We start from the raw sequence: 19,285 nt of genomic DNA, 5'->3' as shown, positions 1-19,285 counted from the left end.
TTGGTGACTCTATTTGAAATCGACACCCCCCCATGTGGAAGATAAAGGCCATGTCTTCTACAGGGGATGTGTGGATTTCAATGGAATAGTCCAATTAATTGGCACTAAAATATTATGAGTCCAGCAGTTTAATGACTATGCCATGGACGAAAGAGATAACAGACCGCGTACAACCAGTCAAAGTCCCTGTGCATTGTATGCTGTGAATTCTCGCATATTCATGAGGGCCGATTGTTTGATTGTGCCGTGCCTAACAATCACGCCAGCGTTGCGTGACCTCGCGATTACGCGATAGACCATAAAATACGCAGTAAGTGCGTAGCAGTTTTGCCTGTCGCATTTCATGGAACAATCGGCCCTCATTATCGGGTGATGCTGAGACTTTGACTGATTGTACGCGGTCTGTTATATCTTTCGTCCAAGGATTATGCTAACTTGGCTGGTCCACCATTAAGCAAATGCAATCAATTTGAGGCTTTGAATTACATAAACAACTTTATGATTTACCAATCCCCTGCAACTCTTTCTGTGTTCCCAATGTCAATATGAAGAGAAAGATGCAGTTCAGAACTCCATCTGATAAATGTAATCCACATAAACTAACCAGTTAATTTTTTCTCTCAATACTTACACACAGATCAGAGATGTGCCTCTTGAAGTCATCAAAGTCATTGTCAAAGTCCACTCTGCGATGGTCTAGGATGTCGTAGGGTTTCTTCTTGATGTTGGCATAGATGAGCTGGAATTTATTGGACATGGGCTCGATACCTTCAATCTTGGATGTGGTGAGGACATCAAAGGTCTCTATAGTGTTCAGCATGGACATTATCTGAAATGCAAAATTCAAGGTTTATTTGTGACTTGAATCAGCTTTTTAACATTTTAAGAGACAGAAAACAACATGCAATATTGCCATCATATGCTCCCGATGTAAGAAATGACACATAAAAGTTAACACCCCATGTATCACACTTTCAAGGCAAATGTGCGCTTAAGAATTGTCTGTATTAATGATGCACATATTGCTTGAGTTATTTATAATAAAATAAGCCTCTAACCAGAGAGTAGATATTCTTGAGTGGCCATTCGCTCATTTGCATGTCATTGGACTCCCCATTTTATTTGTTCATTTGTGTGTGGAGAGCAATGGCTTCTTTTGATGGGGCACTACTCTAACGGTTTCAAAGCGTAGTTCATTGAACTCAACGGGCTGCTATTGAAAGTGTTTTTTATATCAAAGCAAAATGGATAGTGGTGATTACATTGAGAAACCTAATAAATAATTCATACCAGGGATTAATCAGTCACAGGGTACGCACATTTCATCACTTCCAAACCACCAGGATTTGACTGTGAGTGAACTCGTGAATAAGAGTGTTGTATACCCTTGCTCTAACCTTATCAATCCTCTTGCAGAATGCATCAAACTTGCCAAAGATGTACATCTCGGAGAAGTCAAACGGTCTTGATCCTGGCACCTCCTCAATCTTCTTCTTAGTTTTGTGGAAACATCTCTGGTACTCCTTGTACAAGTTGGTGGAAGCCTGCATCTTTGTGATCAACTCATCGTAAGATTGATCCCACACACGGTTGTGTCCGTTATTGGTGATGTAATTCTTGCAGGCAGTTACCATCTGGTTTGTAACCTGTACAAAAGAATACACTCTTTACACTGTTTAGGTGCTCCAATAAGATTTATTATATAATGCATGAAGCAGGCTGCTGAATTTTTTATTACTATTATTTAAATCCAAAATATGAAATAAAAATCAAACAAATAGTCACTCAAATGTAAAATATTGATGTAAAATCTTGAAGAATATATATAGGCATGTGAAATTATATTGAGGGGATACAATCATCATAATATTGATTGGCTGGTTTACAACTGATAAGACTGGATCACTGATTGACCTCTTCACATGATTTAAGATAAATGATGTTCACAGCAACATCTGTGTAAACCTCTCTAATTTTGCCCCAAACAACTAAACGCATTCTTAAATGAACTATAGAAAAATTATTTAATTTGTGTACATCGTGGAACTTTCAACCACGCTATATTACCTTGATGAAGAGTGACGTCATTCTCTCACCAGTGTTGTAGTACCTGGAGATGCTGTGAATCATCCGTATGGCATTGATCAGACTAGGGATGCAGTCAATCATTCCAACCTGAGTAGGAGGGAAAAATGTTTGGTTTCACATTATAAAATGTATAGTAACCGATATAATTTCTACATGTACAGATGTTTTAAGCAGACATCAGAAAATAAGAAAATGCAGAATAGAATTAGTGGCAACAACAGTATGATAAAGTGTTATGGCAGAAAGTGTGAGGCCAAGCCCATAAATATATATGGTGGATGCAAAACTTTTGTGAGCATTAAGGAGCCCCCTTAGACCCACTGGTAGGGGTTTCAGGAGCTTCCTAAAGATTTTGGCTTTAACCTCTTGTGGACATAAATGAAAGTCTCGGGGAAGTAAAAAACACATAAAACATTTTATTTCTGCAACATTTTTATATTTTGTATTTGAGCAAGGTTTGCCCTCTCATGCCTGTCGACCCCCTTGGTGCTGCTACTATTGCATGAATATCTAAAAATATCATTGGGCAAATTAGACAATCTCAATTGGTATTATTACAGGGACAAAACTAATTAACTTACCGGGTCAGCATGGTAGAGTGGTTCACAAAATCTCTCCAGTGTGTAGAGATACTTGACATTGTCCCTGGCCTCATTAGCTGCATCAGTAATACGACAGTCAAGCTCTTTCCAAGCCTGTAATATGGGAGAAAACTAGAAGTGTAATATAGACAAAACAAAGCACCAGCTGCTCCCTGGCTATAAATATTGGGAGGAAATTAATCAAAATTTGTAATATGCATTTTAAATATGAATCCTGTTTCAGACCAAACAATTTAGCTTTAAAATAGCACATTTTGAAGCTTTTTTTCTCCCCACAAATGCATTTGATTCTATTTTTCGTCTTGTCGAGTCAGTGATGACAACACATTGAGGCAACTGTTTTGCATCTTTCAACGTATACATAGCATTGTGCACACCAGCACTTTGGCCGAACGCTCGCAATTTGAAGCTGCAGCCAATGAAATGCGCACTGACATAGCCAACTCCCCAAGGTGAAAAGAGTAGAGGGGTGTGAGTGACCATGGATGGATAAAAAATGCTGAAATATTAATAACCATATACTTTTGTACAGGGCAAGTGAGGAAAAATATCCAAACCAAACAAAATGCTGAAATCAATGTTAATGCTGATATTTCACAACCCGGATAGAAGCAGTTCGTCAAGTCGGTCTTGGATATTTTGCCCTTGAAGTCTCAATACCATACCTTTAGTGCTTTGCTCTTGGCAGCATTGAGAACCTGGATGACCATCTTGCATTTCTGGCTCTTAATCTGATCCACGATGGAGTTGAACCTAGCTGTCAACAGTCTCCAATGTTCCAACTCAGCAAGAGGCCCTGTATCATCTGCCTCTTTGCGCATCTGCTCACTCTCCGTCAACACCTGTTGCAGCAATTAGAAAGTTTATAAACAGATGCCATCAATATCATGTGTAAATCCTGAAGAGGGTACTTTATAAAATATGAGCAATGGTAACACAAACTGTATCATAGACCTTTTCAGCAGATGAATGGAAATCTTTGAATCAGTTCAGAAAGATGTTGCATGCAGTAAACAAAACCCCAATCACCAGGGGTCGCATTTAAGGAGTTTGCGCGTCCAGGGACTCCTTATTTTTTGATTTTGGCCATTTTGAACTCATTAAATCACAAGTTGAAAGTGACCAAAGGGTCCGATAAAAAATTTATGGACTCCTTAGTTTTACGATGCACGGAGGCGTAAATCAGTATAAGAATCGTCGATCAAAAGTAAAAAAATAAAAAGATCAGTAAATCTTCCAAATCACCATACGCCAACGACACTAATAATTTCACTGGAATATTTGATAAGTTCCAAAGTTTAGAATTTCGGACAGGTCGACTCCTTAAATTCTCATTGGACCCCTTAAATGTTGGTTTTGCAGGTACCACAGGGTCCAGAAAAATTAAATTGGACCCGTTGATTTTTTGAGCTCGCGCTACCCCTGCCAATCACACACTGACGACAGCATGTCAATGAGTGTGTGGTGTGGAATACTAGTACTTGTTCACACCCATCATGAACCGCGTTGCTCTTATTTGATGCACCATATTGAACATTGTGCAATGTCTACTACGTGGTCAGATACAATATGTTGAAATTTAATTACATATATTTGATGCTCATGATCTGTGCTTTTTGCTAAGTACTCCTACAAAGTCTATTTTATTCTGGGGTACAGTACACATAGGATTGCCAAGTAGTCTTGAAATGGGAGCTCCAAGAAATTAAAATTTGAGGCCTGGTATAAATGGCTCTCAGACATAAGGTTTTTGGGCTGACATTATTGAATATTCATAACCTCATGAATATGCACGATACATATGATCCAATCATATTTTATTATTTGTAACAACACAAACGCAAATGGAGGTCATTAATATCTCACAATTGACTGCAAAATGTGTAATTGTTAGGGGGTAATACTTTCAAATGGAATTAACAGATTAGCAGCTCCATTTGAAACTCACCCTCCCTCAGTAAAAGATTGTTCAATCTCTCTCAGAGGGTGTGTGAAATTCAAATGGAGCTGCTTAATATGTTCATTCCATTTGAAATTCATACACCCCCTGTGGAAGATATTTACAAAATCTTCCACAGGGGTAGTGTGGATTTCAACTGGAATAGCCCAACAGTACCTGTTCAATTTCCTTGCACCAGTGATGGATTAGAACCTCAAAGGTGTCAACTATCTCCGGGTTGGATGCTGCTGCCATACAGTCACTCACTGTGTGCAGTGTAGTCACATCTACAGATTCACACTCCTGTAGCTTCACAGCTCCTGCCACATTCACTTCAGCACCTACAAAAATCAATTTCGGTCAAAGATACTGACAGGGTTCCCACACCTTGAAGCCTTTTAAATATTCAATGACTTTCAAGGTCCAAAAGCATGATTTGCAAGGACTTACCACATAATACCACAACACAAAAATCATGATGCGGTTCTCCATGTAACACATATTAACGAAAGTGACTCCTCTTCACTCCCCAAACTTTGTCAAAATTATACTTTAGGTAAAATTACAAATTTCAAGGACTTTCAAGACCTTTGTGCAAATTTCCAGGACTTTCAAGGCCTTGAAAAGAGGTTTTCAAATTGAAGGACTTTTAAAGACTCTCAAGGACCGCGGGAACCCTGTACTGAACTAACCTGGAGAAATTACATCACATAATGCAGAATATACACATTATTTAATTTGGATGGTCATAAAAATCATCCCTTTTCTAAAATGTATCAGTCTTGGCTTTCATTAAGGCAGTATCATATGAGGATATTTCTGGAAATTAGAAAATGCTCTTTGGAACATGTTAGTATAAAGTACACTGATCAATATGCCTTTTGTTTCAAGCAAATATGACATACGGTTTTTATACTGTAATACATCCATTTATATTTTCTTTGTATCTTATTGTTTTTACCACTGTAGTTAATAAGCTAAAATGACTGAAAGATTACACTCACATAATTTCATCGATATAGCTTTTTCACTTCAGGGTGATTTCAAAAACTTTTTGATACCCCCTCGTACATCATTTTTAAAAAGTCTTACCATCCATATAATTCAGGAAACTATCAAACGAGTCCAAGAAGTTCTGCTTAGTTTTCTTCCCATGCGGTGTTTCAGCCAGCGCACCCCACTTGTCCAGGGCATTGATGGCAGGATTGGCCATTTTATTCAGCACTGTTTTGATGCCTGGTAAAACAGTCAGTCTGCCGGTACCAGTTCCATCCAGCATGCCAAAGTTGATTTCCTGTATTATCAGAAACAAGCATTGGGCTATTCCACTTAAAATCCATACACCTCCTCTCGAAGACATGACCTTAGTCTCCCACACAAGGGGTGTGAATTTCAAATGGAATGAACACATTAGCAGCTCCATTTGAAACTCAAGTTGAATCTTTCTCAGAGGGTATATGAAATTCAAATGGAGCCACCTAATATGTTCATTTCATTTGAAATTCATACTCCCTCTGCGAACGATATTTCCAAAATCTTCCACAGGGGTAGTGTGGATTTTAAATGGAATTGCTCATTGAAAGTGTATGTTTCTGTGGACCACTGTGATACACTTTTAGTTTCTAGAATCCAAACCACTGGAGCAATTTAAGGACTGTCTTTTGGAATTTGCAGAAGAGCATTAAATGTCTCTTCTGGAGCCTTCAAGGAGAGCTGTTCAGAATTTACAATAGAATGAAAGGAGAGACAACTACAACTAAGGAGAGCTAAAAATCACTCTCCTATATCAGATTTAAGGAGAGCAGTAGAGAGCGATTGCTCTCGCTCTCCTCAAAAGGCAGTCCCTGCAATTTAACTCCAACCTTGGAATAAGAATGTTTGGGCTTCTGGAGGACTACCAAACTGTAAAACAAAATTGCATCCTCGGACTTACATCCTGCACATTTCTTGGAGTAAGGGCAACTCCTGCTCTTGATCTGAGAAAGAACAAGCATTGCCCAGTCAAACCTTCCTGTAGGCCATTGGTGACAAACAGCCGCTGAATCGTGGTGCCTTTCGGGACCATCATCATTCTGCCAGACTCTAAAAAAAAAGACCAAATGAAGGTAAAATGGCATCTTACATTACAAGGTCACGTCAAAAAATTAATTTGCTTTAATGTAAACACAACTTACACACGCTGCATATTACAAGGATTAACCTGAACTTTTACTGTTTAGTCTCACTTGTGAATAAACAAATATATTTATATAGGTCATCAAGATCTTTGGTAGGATTTGAGGATTTGGGTATGTAAATTCAATGTGCGAAAAGAACTGTGTACAAAGTATAGGGTATGGGCAAAAACTGGGTGTGTATTGACAAATTTAGGTCTGTAAAACACTCCCTACACTTCTTGCTGCATAAGCCCTTGCAGGTCATCCAATGACACACTATCATGATCTAGACAAAATTTTCAACTAAAACCACAATCTGTTCCATTGAGGCAAAAGGTGGCAAATTTGAAATTGAGATAAATACAAAAATATGGAGTAGAAAAAACAATAAAATGGACATCACAAAACTTCATAACTTTAGAACCATTTTCAAAAATACCTCATTTATTTGGTCTCCTTCGACCAGATCGTGTCACATATATAATTTTTAGTGCACAAGTAACAATTCTCAATATTTATTTCAACAAACCTGGTCCAGGGGGATCCGAGTCTTGAAGGAAGAACATGACAGATCTGGAGCCATCCTTGTCCAAGAACTTGTCCATCAAGTCTACATGCTATTAATCAAATACGAAAAACAAAAGAAAATTAAAGAAGACACACCCACAGAATGGCACAGATTCATGTATTTATTAAACTCTGTATTATAATTGTATTAATATTTGCTGTGCGTCTAGCATATCGTGCATGTATACGATTGGTTAATCTTTTGCACATACAACAGGATTTCTTACAATACGGCTGTGTTGCGCATCATGTACATCATGCTCTGGGGGGACGTGTGCTGGTGATCACAACTTCATGGAACTCTATACAATTTTGATATAAGAAGTGTAGTCAAGTATTGAGTGCTTCTTTGCACAGCAGAAACTAATTGATATTTGGATTTCACATACGGCCGCGTTACGCATTATACATCAAGCTTTAGAGGGGAGACGCATTGGTGATCACAACACAGAACTCTGTACAATTTGATATAAGAAGTGTCAAGTATTTTAATACTTCAAAGTGCTTCTTCACATAAAAGAATCTAATTAACATTTGCCAATCTGAATTGTTTATAGGGTCGTTTTAACTTAATATTTGGTACTTGATTCCTAATTGGATCATTTAGGCCCAAATTCATAAAATCGTAAACTGATTGAATAGTAAATAAAAATGATTCTCATTCTATTCATGAAATATGAACTCCATGACCACAAACCTCTTCAGCATCCAAGATAAACTCCTCAATAGTTGGTATATCCATGCGGGTGTGGAATGACAATATTTCCATCAGGTACTTGTGCAAAGGCGTCAATCTTTTTTTTCTCTGGTCTCGCTGCTCTTTGTATCTAGCCTAAAATGAAACAAATTCAACCGTCACTTCATTTACGCTGCAATTACAAATCGTCGGCAGAGTGCTACACTATCGTAAGTGCAGTAGAATGTAATAGCTGCCTTTTGTAAAACACCTATTGTTTGCAGCACAATCCCCTCATCATGCTCATTGTAAAGTGTTGATGTTCTGTTTTACTTTCCTGATGGCCACTAAGCTAACCCCAAGATATCACCTTTACATGTAGTTGCGTGTTTTTCTAGTGTTATTGGTTAAAAATAAGTACATTTTTTGAAATGTTGCAAATGGCAGCTATAACATTCTATTGCACTTACGACAGTGTAGCACTCTGCCGACGAAATGAGTACTTATGACAACTCCAGTTTCTATTAAAACACGTAGCTAATTAGCTAATACTATAATGTTGCCAATTTCAATACAGTAAAAATATATCATATTCACATAATGGTGTACATATTCATACGTAGTGGTAAACGTAATAATAGCTCTAGAGCAAAATTAGACTTCTACGCTACTTAAATTTTGAACACTCAACGGAGCGCTTTCACCGGGTCAACCTGCATCTTCTGCGAATGTTATTGTTATGAAGATTTGTTGGTGCTAGTGATGTTGAGACACCTCTAATGATGTCAGATGTAGATTGTAGATGACGACGTCAAACGTCCCTCTATATTGGTGAATCTGAACACAAGCTCGAAAAGAGGCTAACATAACATAAATCCAAAGCAGCCGGTTTCAAGTCAGCGATCAAGGAACATATTTACAGGAGCAAAGGGCACCAGATTGACTGGGAAAACATAAAAGTGTCAGAGAGGGAGTCAAAGGACTTCCCTTGTAGGGTCTTGGAAGCAATCCATGTGTGACGTTACCGTGACGTTACCGGAGGTGTCTCAACAACAATCAACATCGCAACAACAAATCTTCAGTGAAAGTGCTCCGGTTAGTGTACCAAATTTGAATAGCGTAGAAGTTTAAGTTTGCTTTTATATATACTAGCGGTCACCCGTCTTTCGCGGTCAGAGTCTTTCGCGGTTGGTAAATTTTGTATATTTTTTGTACATGTAAATGTTTTATTTAATGTGATTAATGGTATGAGAGGAGATTATCATTTAGAAATATAATATTTAGTATCTTTTCCATATAAATCAATGGCTTGAAATTGCAATTAGATCATGATGGAAGTCTTCTTGCCACCATATCATATCCACCGTGAGAAGTCTTGCCCTGTGGGATGCTGGGCCCCGACCCTGATATTTAAAATTTTTATGCATTTGTAAATACATTAATTTTTTGCCCATTTTGGACAAATTTGTTGTACCTTTTAGCCCATTTGTTACCATTTTCGGTCCAAGTTTGTCCATCCCCAACCTTGAAATGTACCTTGCTGCCCCCTGCAAAAGTCCTGGCTACATCACTGAGCAGATGAACACAATTTTATTTACAGGAAATTGTCAAAAGTTGGGGGGAATCTTCAAAAGTCACCCATTTGGGCTACTAAATCACAGTTTGGCAACCCTGTTTAATTTGGGTGATTTGGAGACTTTGACCTAATTCACTGATTATGCCGCTAACCTGTGAGTTACGGTGAGCCTAACCAGACTTTTGTACCTGCATTGCTAAAAAGTCACCCATTTTTCTTAACCATCTGTCTCTATGGGACAGGAAATTGTCAAAAGTTGGGGGATCTTAAAAAGTCACCCATTTGGGCTACTAATTCACAGTTTGGCAACCCCGTTTAATTTGGGTGATTTGGAGACTCCTAATTCAATAAACAAACATTTAACTGTTGACAATAGGTTCTAGTTTGAACACTGGCATGATAATGTTGACAAATTAGTTGAATAAACAATGCATGTTAATTACTCAAGTCAGATTCTCCTGTGTAATGGTATGAGTCACCCAATCTCAGCATTGATCAGATCAGACATAGGATTTGCGGGTGTTCATGTTAAACAGCATGACTGTGTATTGTGACTGTTTACTCAGTGTTTAAGGCCCGGTCACACTATGACGAATAGGGGTGAAACGGCAAGCGATGTTAAGCTGCGAATTGCAATTTTGAATTTATTATTATTGATATTGATGTTAATATTTTTGATTATTATTGATATAGATATTAAAAGTTTAGATTATTATTTATATTGATTTTACTATTTTTGATAATTATTGATATGGCCACGCGTTTTGAACTCGCCACCCAAAAATGGTGGTTTTGTTACGCTTTTCCAAATCGAGACTCGTTCAAATTGTTATATCTCTGCTTAAACAAAAGGTATTGTAGTGTGTTTGGTGTCATTTTGTAGCTAAATGAGTGACCTAACAGACCTCCAAAGGAGAATTGTTTATCAGCTAAGATAGTGGAGTTATAATTTTTTTTTTCAGAATGGCCGAGGTGGTTGTTGTGGCGGTGGCGGTTGTGGCGGTGGCGGTATGTACAAAGTCTATGAGAAATATAGATTTTGTGTGTGCATGTTGAATCAACTGATCATATCTTTGCATCCATATGGGCTACAGGCATGGTTAAGAGCTCTTGTGAAAGGTTATTAATTATGCTAATTGTTTTTAATCATTTTGAACTCTTTATGATTGGTTTAGTCTATAAAATACAAACTTTTACGTACAAAACTACCCGTTTTCATAAAACACTGTAGTAAGCAATGCGGATGTCTTCAAAATCTAAAAGTTGCTGTAAATATTTAATTACTTATCCTATCACAGTCAAAGTATACATTTTCTGAGAGGAAATTTGATGAGGAATCTAAATATGGACTTACTTTTTCTGTATGGGTTAGGGGTAAAATGTTTCAGTTCAAAATATGTTGAATTGTAAAAAAATTTGAACATATTTTGGGACACCCTGTATTCTGAGATTACCAAACAGCTGTGATTTTGTTTCTGCCAAAGTCAGTAGGTTCCCCTAACCTCTAACCAAATCAATGTTGTTTACTTTCAGTTTATAACTGCAAGTTAGTATTATTTAATGCATTAATTTTTTATTTGGAATTTTTTTATTCCACCTGTATAACTTCAAGGTCACCCTGTACAATGAGTTGAAATGTGTATATTTGAATTGCTTATGCCTTCAGCTTTTCAAAAATGTATACTTTTGCTAGTTTAGGGTTGATAGTTGTGTAGATATTCTAATTTGAAACTTGATTGGTGTAAAAATTCATAATATTTGTGATGTAACGCTAAGGGTGGCGAGTTCAAAACACACGGCCATATTTATATTGGGTTTTTTTTATTATTATTGATATGTGTAATATTTTTGATTATTATTGATATTGATGGTAATATTTTTGATTATTATTGATAAAGATATTAATAGTTTTGATTATTATTGATATGTGTAATATTTTTGAATATTATTGATATGTGTAATATTTTTAATTATTATTGATATCGATATTAATATTTTTGATTATTATTGATTGCCGTCGTGTTGTCGCTCGTCACGAATCTTGTTTTCCTCTTTTTGTCGTCGCTTTGCCGTCAACATTTTGTGATTTCCACGTTCGTCACCTTTCGTTGCTTATTGTCCGTCATAGTGTGACCGGGCCTTTACTCAGTGCTTAGCTCGCAGGTTGCTTGCTAGTGCCTTTGAAACTAATTAACATAATTTGACACCCTTAACGTAAACAAAAAACAAAATTGGACGTTTTATTTGGGTGCGGACAACTTTACTCTCACAGCGCAAAAATCCGCTTTTCGAAATAATGTAAAACGTAGAAGTTTTTAGCCTTACAAAGTCGCCAAACTCAGTAATTTATTATAGATCATATTCATTTTTGATTTTGCATCTAGTAAGCCTGCTACCCTAAATAATCTGGCACACCGTTATAAAGTTAAGACTATAATCACTAACTGAAAATCTTAACAAGTGCTTTACCTGTCTCTCCTTGAGCGTTTCAGCTTGCATTCCAGTAAGACTCTTTCGAGGCATACGCATCCTTTGAGGAGTATGGCCTGGAGCGTTGCTGGGTCGCCGCCTTGTCCCATCTGCATCTGGATCTAGTTGAGCCTTAGACCCAGTATTGGATTCTGCCATGGCTGCTAGATAACTACCATGTAGCCTCTATATTGCAGCTTGACAGTTTCTGAACACAAACCTGCATATATATTAAGGAGAAAAGTATCGTTTAGACATACAACAATTAATTTGTGACTTAAGATGATAAGGCCAAAAAAAAAAAAAAAAACCTACGTTTGTTTCCTGTATCAGGTCAAAAAAGTCAAATGCGAAATCCCATGGTTTTTTTTTGTGGTTTTTTTTATAATCCATGTCTTCAAATGAAAAAAAAACCTTTTATGGATGCTGCAAATTGGAATGGAAATTTACAGTGGGTCTCTCCGAGACTCCGACACACAAAAAAAATCACATTTCTTCATACTCAAGAATATTAAATTATGATCCCCTTTCAACCTGCAGATTAAAAAAGGTATTTAAAAAATGTGTGATGTTTTCTCCAGTAGTTTTTCACTTTACGCTCGTTTGTTGTGCGATGTGTAAAATGTTTACTCCAGTAGTGTTTTATATTATTTTTTGCGATTTTTTTTCAGGTTTTGGTTTTTTTTTCTTCTTTGTATTAAACTTATGTAACTATTAAAGCCAAAATAACAATTTCTCGATCATGAGAGGATGTACCTTCTGCGTCAGCGTACTTTTCATAGAATAACACGATCGCGCGACCTGCATGAACGAACCTTGACCTTACCTAGCAACGACCGTGTGATTGGTCAATTCTCAAAAGCTGTGTTTGCGCCGTAAGCGCCGGTATTTGCATAGTACGCTCGGCGCAAATAACTGTGCGTACCCAAGTTGGCTCTCATGATCGAGAATTTAATATTTTGGCTATAGTACTTGTGAAAAAAAAATCTACTGCGCAAAATAAGCTGTCAAAAACGTAATGCGCGCGCTACAGGAAACAAACTTAAGTCTTGGGGATTTTTTTTCGCGTTGACGCAACAATACGCAAAAGGTACGATCTCTAAAGTCTCATGATTGAGAATCAATTATATGTTTTGCCTATTCATAAACGTAACTTGGCAAACGTTTGTTAAACATTTTTGTAAACGTTTGGCAAATGGAATCGCTAAATGTTTGTCAAACGTTTGGCGAAAGCAGCTATCAATAGTATCATTGGCTATGATATAATCAGATGCAGCAAACCTTTGACGATCGTGACTACCTTGATGTTGCAAATTCGGAGTTAACAATGTGTACGGCGCACAGTTCATTCATAAATTTCCACTCGGCAACAGTAGATTGCGGCAGCCAATCAGATTCAGAGACATGACAGTACACGTGTCATATACGTCGAACAACTGAATACATGCACAACGTACGGACCAATATATTTTTGTAAACATTTTAGGCCTATAACAAAATGTATATTTTCGTACAATTGTACAACTATCGTTTCTACCCTATGACCTATAAAAGTTACCTGTTATCAAAGTGTCCGCAAAAAACTGGTCATCGCAAGTATCTTTGATGCTGAAAAGTAACGATATTCATGCAGGGACAGGCCGAAAACCTTACCTCGATCGTAAAATCCAGCCCATGCATGTCATAAATAATTCATTATTGCATTGTGTAAATGTCACTGATTGTGTCCACGTATTGTTATTGCACCTGTTAAAGCAGAAGTCATGCTGAATTTATACTCGATCGCTGGATCACCATGTGAATTCGCCCAGTGTTCGATTTACCACCTGCATACCTGCACCAGTGCATGTAACATTCCCTCTGTGCATGCAGCTTTTCACTACCTGCCTGCACGCGTGCATGTACGATTTTAGCGTTAGCCATATGACAAGGCAATATACAAAAGTAAACAAGCAGTCAGTCCGATTTGGAAAAACCCAATCTATTTTTAGCGCAATATCCTGACTTCATTAGAAGGGCTGGCGCAAATCGCGCAATTGACAATTCCCGATACCCCTATCACGTGAGAACTGTCACTTTTTTTCATTGACTTCCCTAGTCTCCTACACAGCCAGTTTGCGTCGGTCTGATACTTGTCGATCCTAACGAACATTCGAGATAGCCACATACAGTCTGGTCCGAGACTATGACTTCCCTTAGAGGGGCTAGCGTAATGTGACGTCATCCACCAATTCCCGATACCCTCGCACATGTAGAAACTGTCATTTTCATTTCATTGAAAAAAAGAACCGAATTTAAACCGTGGGAAATATTTGTTTACGTGCGGAAAAAATCATAATAATGTCCAGCAAAAAGGAAATAGCTCAAAAACACTTGCATCATTCTGGAAATCGTGCACCTCGTCGGTGACTAGTTCTAGAACAGATGAAGCCACAGCATCCAGTGTTTTGGCTAAGAAATCGGCGAGTGATCGGCATAAAAATGACAATGACAGTGGAGTCGGGAATATTATTACAAGCTTAACTGACAATGATCGTGATTCAATGTGATTTTATGTTTGCTTTAATTTTGGTGCATGCACACTTTTTGCTGTGCATGTAGAAATTTTGGGCTACATGCACCAGTGCAGGTAGGAAAAAATTTGTAAATCGGACACTGAATTCGCCTAAAAAAAAAACCTCTACGACCAGGTTGTTAAGCATCGAGCACGCCGACTGGCTTAGCAATTATCCAAGTAGTTTTGTAAACCAATGAATCAGGTTAGACGTACTTTACTGGCGGGTCACATTAATTCATACCGTAAAAGGCCGCCGCCTTCATTGATTGGCTTACGATTGCGATGAATGGTGTTTGCAACCAATCACAAAACGGGTTACAAATAAATAAGGCGCCCATCGGAAATTTTGTACACGTCCATGATGACGTCATACCACGAGGTAGCCGGAGGCTTCGCTTTTCTGCTAGCTTTAAAAGCGAGTGAGTGGTATAAAGTCAGTTTCACACCTGTGATTTATGGAGCATATCATAAAATCGCTGAGCACATACACAGCGGATTTGACAGATAAAAATGACATTTGCAATTCTGAGCAACGGGATTCCATGAAATTGAAGATTAGGCTAATGAAAGTCAATTCCTAGTTTCCCGTTACATAATATTTTATGACTGTGTAGGTAGGTGACCATTTCATTATTCATTTTTCATTATTTTATACCATTTCATTATTGCATCTCTGATTGCATCTGTTACAGGTGTGAACCAATAACTACCCATGTATACATGTGATCAATCACAGTTTGTAGTTTACAGATGATGAAGGTGATTGTACAACTATTATCAAAAGTTTCACAACATTTTTTACGGTATGAGGTATAAGAGCAATCAAAAAGTGCGGGACAGAAAATTGAGTAGGTATTCATTATAAATTCATTATTAACCATACACCATGCTCCTACTGCAAAGAAAATCCCTGAAAATCAACAGAAAGAGATTTATGATATATTTAAAACTTCAATTATTTATTTAATGTTAATGTTTGTTAGAAATCAACATTTTATTCAAAATAATGAAATATTTGGCCAGCAAATTGTTTTGAGCGGAGTAGGGTAACGGGAAACTGGGAATCAACTTTCATTAGCCTTATGTAAGTTATTCTACAGGATCGGTAATAATTAACAGCTGGTCTGCTGTATTTGAAGTGCATATTGAAGTTTGTAAGTTTGTGACTTCGTACGTTATGTGCAATAGATATTACAGGAAGCTTAAATTGGCACGCTTTCCTGCAATTTGTCTGTCGCTTACGAAAGTTATTGGGAGTTCAGGGCCTCGCTGGGCATACACGTGTCAGTACCAATACCAGTACCAATCATGTACCAATACACAAGGTATTGGTACATGAGATCAGGTCAGTGCGTCCGTGTCAGTGCGTCCAACGCAGTAAATACGCGATGTATACTTAAAGGCCCTTTCAGTGATTTCACAGGAACATTAAAAAAATGGAAATTTGTCAGAGTTGCTTAGAAATAAAGAATAAGTCTACAGAATTTCATTAAACCACTTTTCCCCTGAATACATCGACAAATTAGTCAAAAAAACAGAAGTTTTAGAAAGGTTTTCTACTTCAACTCAGATCGACTCGAGAAAATCGAGATTTTCGTACAGTGCGCCACCAATCGACTGGAAAAACTTCCTAGTCCAGTGTTTCTAACACGGGGAAGTAGAGTCTTAACTCTAAATTGATTTAAAACATACGCTTAATTTTTGTAGTAGAAAACAAAATAAGCAATTAAAGGTCACCGAGGCAAACTAACGGTCAATTCAAATATGAAAAACAGTTAAAATTGTGTATTTTGTTTAAAATAGTAGCTACTGATGTAAGGCCAAGTAAAAATAAAACATGTTTCACGTCCGGTTTTCGATAAAAAGGAGGAGGAGGGGACTTTTTATTTTCTATTTTTATCGCAAAATTGGTGTAAATACCCATACTTAGAGCTGTTTTAGCGTATACAATAATGCCTGGAAAAAGGAGGAGGCCATTTTTTATTTGTTGTTCTGAGAGTTACACCCCCTCTAATGATCACAGAACCTTCCTAAAATGTTTCTTGTATCATAACAAGGTTATAGAAAGCATCCCAACTTCCTAGACATATTTTTTGAAAAGTTATAACTGAATTTCAAAAATAAAAAATATATTTGAGGAAACCTCAAAAAGGAAGCGGAGGGGACGTGAAACATGTTTATTTTTTTATTTGGCCTAATAAGTATTAGAAACAATACGCAACGCGTGTTGGTACGTGGAGAGTGAGCTTCTTTCGATCTCGAGTCGGACTTTTGTACTGTCAGTATCAAAAGTCCAGAATCATGCAATGCTTCATTTTGTCTAAAATACACGGCTTTCGACCGAACCACTAGCAGGCTATGTTAGCACATCTATGCCAATTACAAAGGTACCAAAATCTGAATTTTGATGATTTTTACGATCGTCCGGATGAGCAAATCACTGAATGGGCCTTTAAGTTAAAATACGTGCTCGTCAAAGGCATGAAAGGTTTACTACCATCAATCATGACCATGATCATCCGCTCATGATGACTACTGGCATACTGCATTTGAATTTTGATATCATAATTTATCATTTTATATTTAAATTGAGTCTTCTTTCCGGCAGGACGCCGGGACGGGAGGGGACGGCAACATTCACTGCCAAACATGCAAAGATGGGTTCATATGAGTCTTTATTGCGATGTCAAACAGAAGCTATCAGACGTGAGTAGGGCCTATTCATTGCTACAGAAACAGAAAATGTCAATAACCTGAGCTGTAAATATGCCTGTCAATGTCATGCCTGTCGAATTTTGCACCAAAACATTTCTATGAAATTTAATAAACACTATCAAAATAAACTGGCACTTAAATTGACAAAATCCATGCAGACAGAAACTTAAGTGAATAAAAAGTATTGCATCTTATCATACTACTGAGGCAATTTTATTAATAAATCATGAGTTTTATTTGAATTTCCCACTCACCAAGAACTTCAATCACCGCATTCGTTCACTGTTCGACGAACCGAATCACTATGGGCTCACAAAGTATTAGTGCGCTAAGATTTGGAAAAACAAACAAAATCCAACAAAATTAAAGATATACACTTTTAAAATTAAATCAAACTACCTGTATTAATTGAATTATTTATAATAATGCACCAATTTTGAATTTTGATTATTTTTGGTATACTCTTAGATTTATATTTGTTACAATGAGTGCGATGCAATATGTTTTCTTGCGTATAGTGATCAGTAGTAAATTGTCTCTCAATTAAAAAAAAAATACAGAGCAGACGACAGCCCGGGGGCACTCGACTTTGGAAGTGACGGGGACGTGCTTACAGCAGATCGATTCGAAACTATAGGGTCTTTCGGTGAGAGCTAGTATAGGCCTAGACACCAAACAAAAGGGGTCTTCCGGATGGGTTTTTCGGTGAGAAGGCCAATAAAAAAAAGGGGGGTCTTTCCGTGGGGCTGGGGAAAACTTAGGCCTACCGGTACCAAAAAAAGGGGCCCGGGAAAAGGGGGTCATTCCAACTGAGACTGGAAAAAATCCCGGCGAAAAAATTTGGATCAAAATGTAGGCGAAGGGCCTATCCTAGGCCTAAAAGTTGATACCGTAAAATGGGGTAACTTCGGTCAGCGGGGTAACTTTGGTCGGTCAAATATAGCCTAGGCCTATTTTTTTTTAATGGTCATATTTTGGGATTCGGGATTTTTGACCAAAAATGAGCATTTTTTTACATTTTTTCAGAAAAAATAAAAATCGATATTTGTCCATATCACACATAGCATCATGTAGGGCCTACTATCTTCAGTAGATAGCATTACCATAACACACATAGCATCGTGTGCTGTCTTCAGAAGATAGCCCATAGGCCTATAGGCTATAGGCCTACAGCGAAGATCAATTTTTTTGATTTTTTTTTTCTTCATGGAATGTAGGCCTAATACTCTGACCAAAGTTGCCCCGGGGTAACTTTGGTCAGGCTATTTTTTAACCCCTAGGGCACCCTTACAAAATTATTAAAAAATCTTTTTCAACTTCAAGGTGTAGGCCTAGAAGGGAACCCTAATGTCATAAAAAAAGAGTTAATTAGAAATATAATTGGTTTTGTTTGGAAGCAGTGGCTTAAAAACTCTGAAAAGTGCCCAAAGTTACCCCATTTTACGGTAGCCTACAAAAGTTTCAAAAATTCATCAAAATTTGAAAAATAGGCCTATATAGGAACCGCTTTTTTTTATATTATTAGGCCTATTATTTTGAATTTTGACCAACTTTTGCACCAAAAATTTTCAAACAGGCCTATTTTTGGTGAAGTTGATCAAAAGTTAAGAAGAAAAAACGGTTAACGCTGTTAGAGAGATATTTTTATCTAGTTTTTAAAAATTAGGCCTAATAAAAAAAAAATTGGCCCAAGAATTTTTTTGTTACGTTGACCGAAAAATGTTGGGGCCCAAAGCATTTTGGCCCAAATTTGACCTCACAATTTAGGCCTATGTGTGATATGGGAATGCTATCTACTGAAGACAGCACATGATGCATTGATGCTATGTGTGATATGGGAATGCTATCTACTGAAGACAGCACATGATGCTATATGTCTGATATGGTAATGCTATCTACTGAATTACCGTAAAATGGGGTAACTTTGGGCACTTTTCAGA

At 37.4% G+C, this 19,285-nt stretch overlaps 1 protein-coding gene across 1 annotated transcript in view; it reads right to left on the bottom strand.

Annotated features, from left to right (window-relative positions):
• Positions 1-17,662, bottom strand: part of LOC140170158 (dynein axonemal heavy chain 8-like) — a 115,241-nt gene extending 97,579 nt beyond the window's left edge. The window contains 12 exon segments of the mRNA XM_072193480.1: positions 632-829; positions 1,398-1,646; positions 2,068-2,175; positions 2,670-2,783; positions 3,356-3,532; positions 4,807-4,970; positions 5,722-5,923; positions 6,563-6,711; positions 7,315-7,402; positions 8,050-8,184; positions 12,074-12,293; positions 17,600-17,662. Coding sequence (XP_072049581.1) covers positions 632-829; positions 1,398-1,646; positions 2,068-2,175; positions 2,670-2,783; positions 3,356-3,532; positions 4,807-4,970; positions 5,722-5,923; positions 6,563-6,711; positions 7,315-7,402; positions 8,050-8,184; positions 12,074-12,232 — 1,743 coding nt within the window. The 5' untranslated portion in view covers positions 12,233-12,293; positions 17,600-17,662.
• Positions 17,663-19,285: the final 1,623 nt, after the last annotated feature.

The sequence above is a fragment of the Amphiura filiformis genome, chromosome 14, assembly GCF_039555335.1.
Source record: "Amphiura filiformis chromosome 14, Afil_fr2py, whole genome shotgun sequence".
In the NCBI taxonomy this organism is placed as follows: domain Eukaryota; kingdom Metazoa; phylum Echinodermata; class Ophiuroidea; order Amphilepidida; family Amphiuridae; genus Amphiura; species Amphiura filiformis.
Note: the sequence above shows the minus strand (reverse complement) of the source record. Positions and strands in the feature narration are given on the sequence as shown.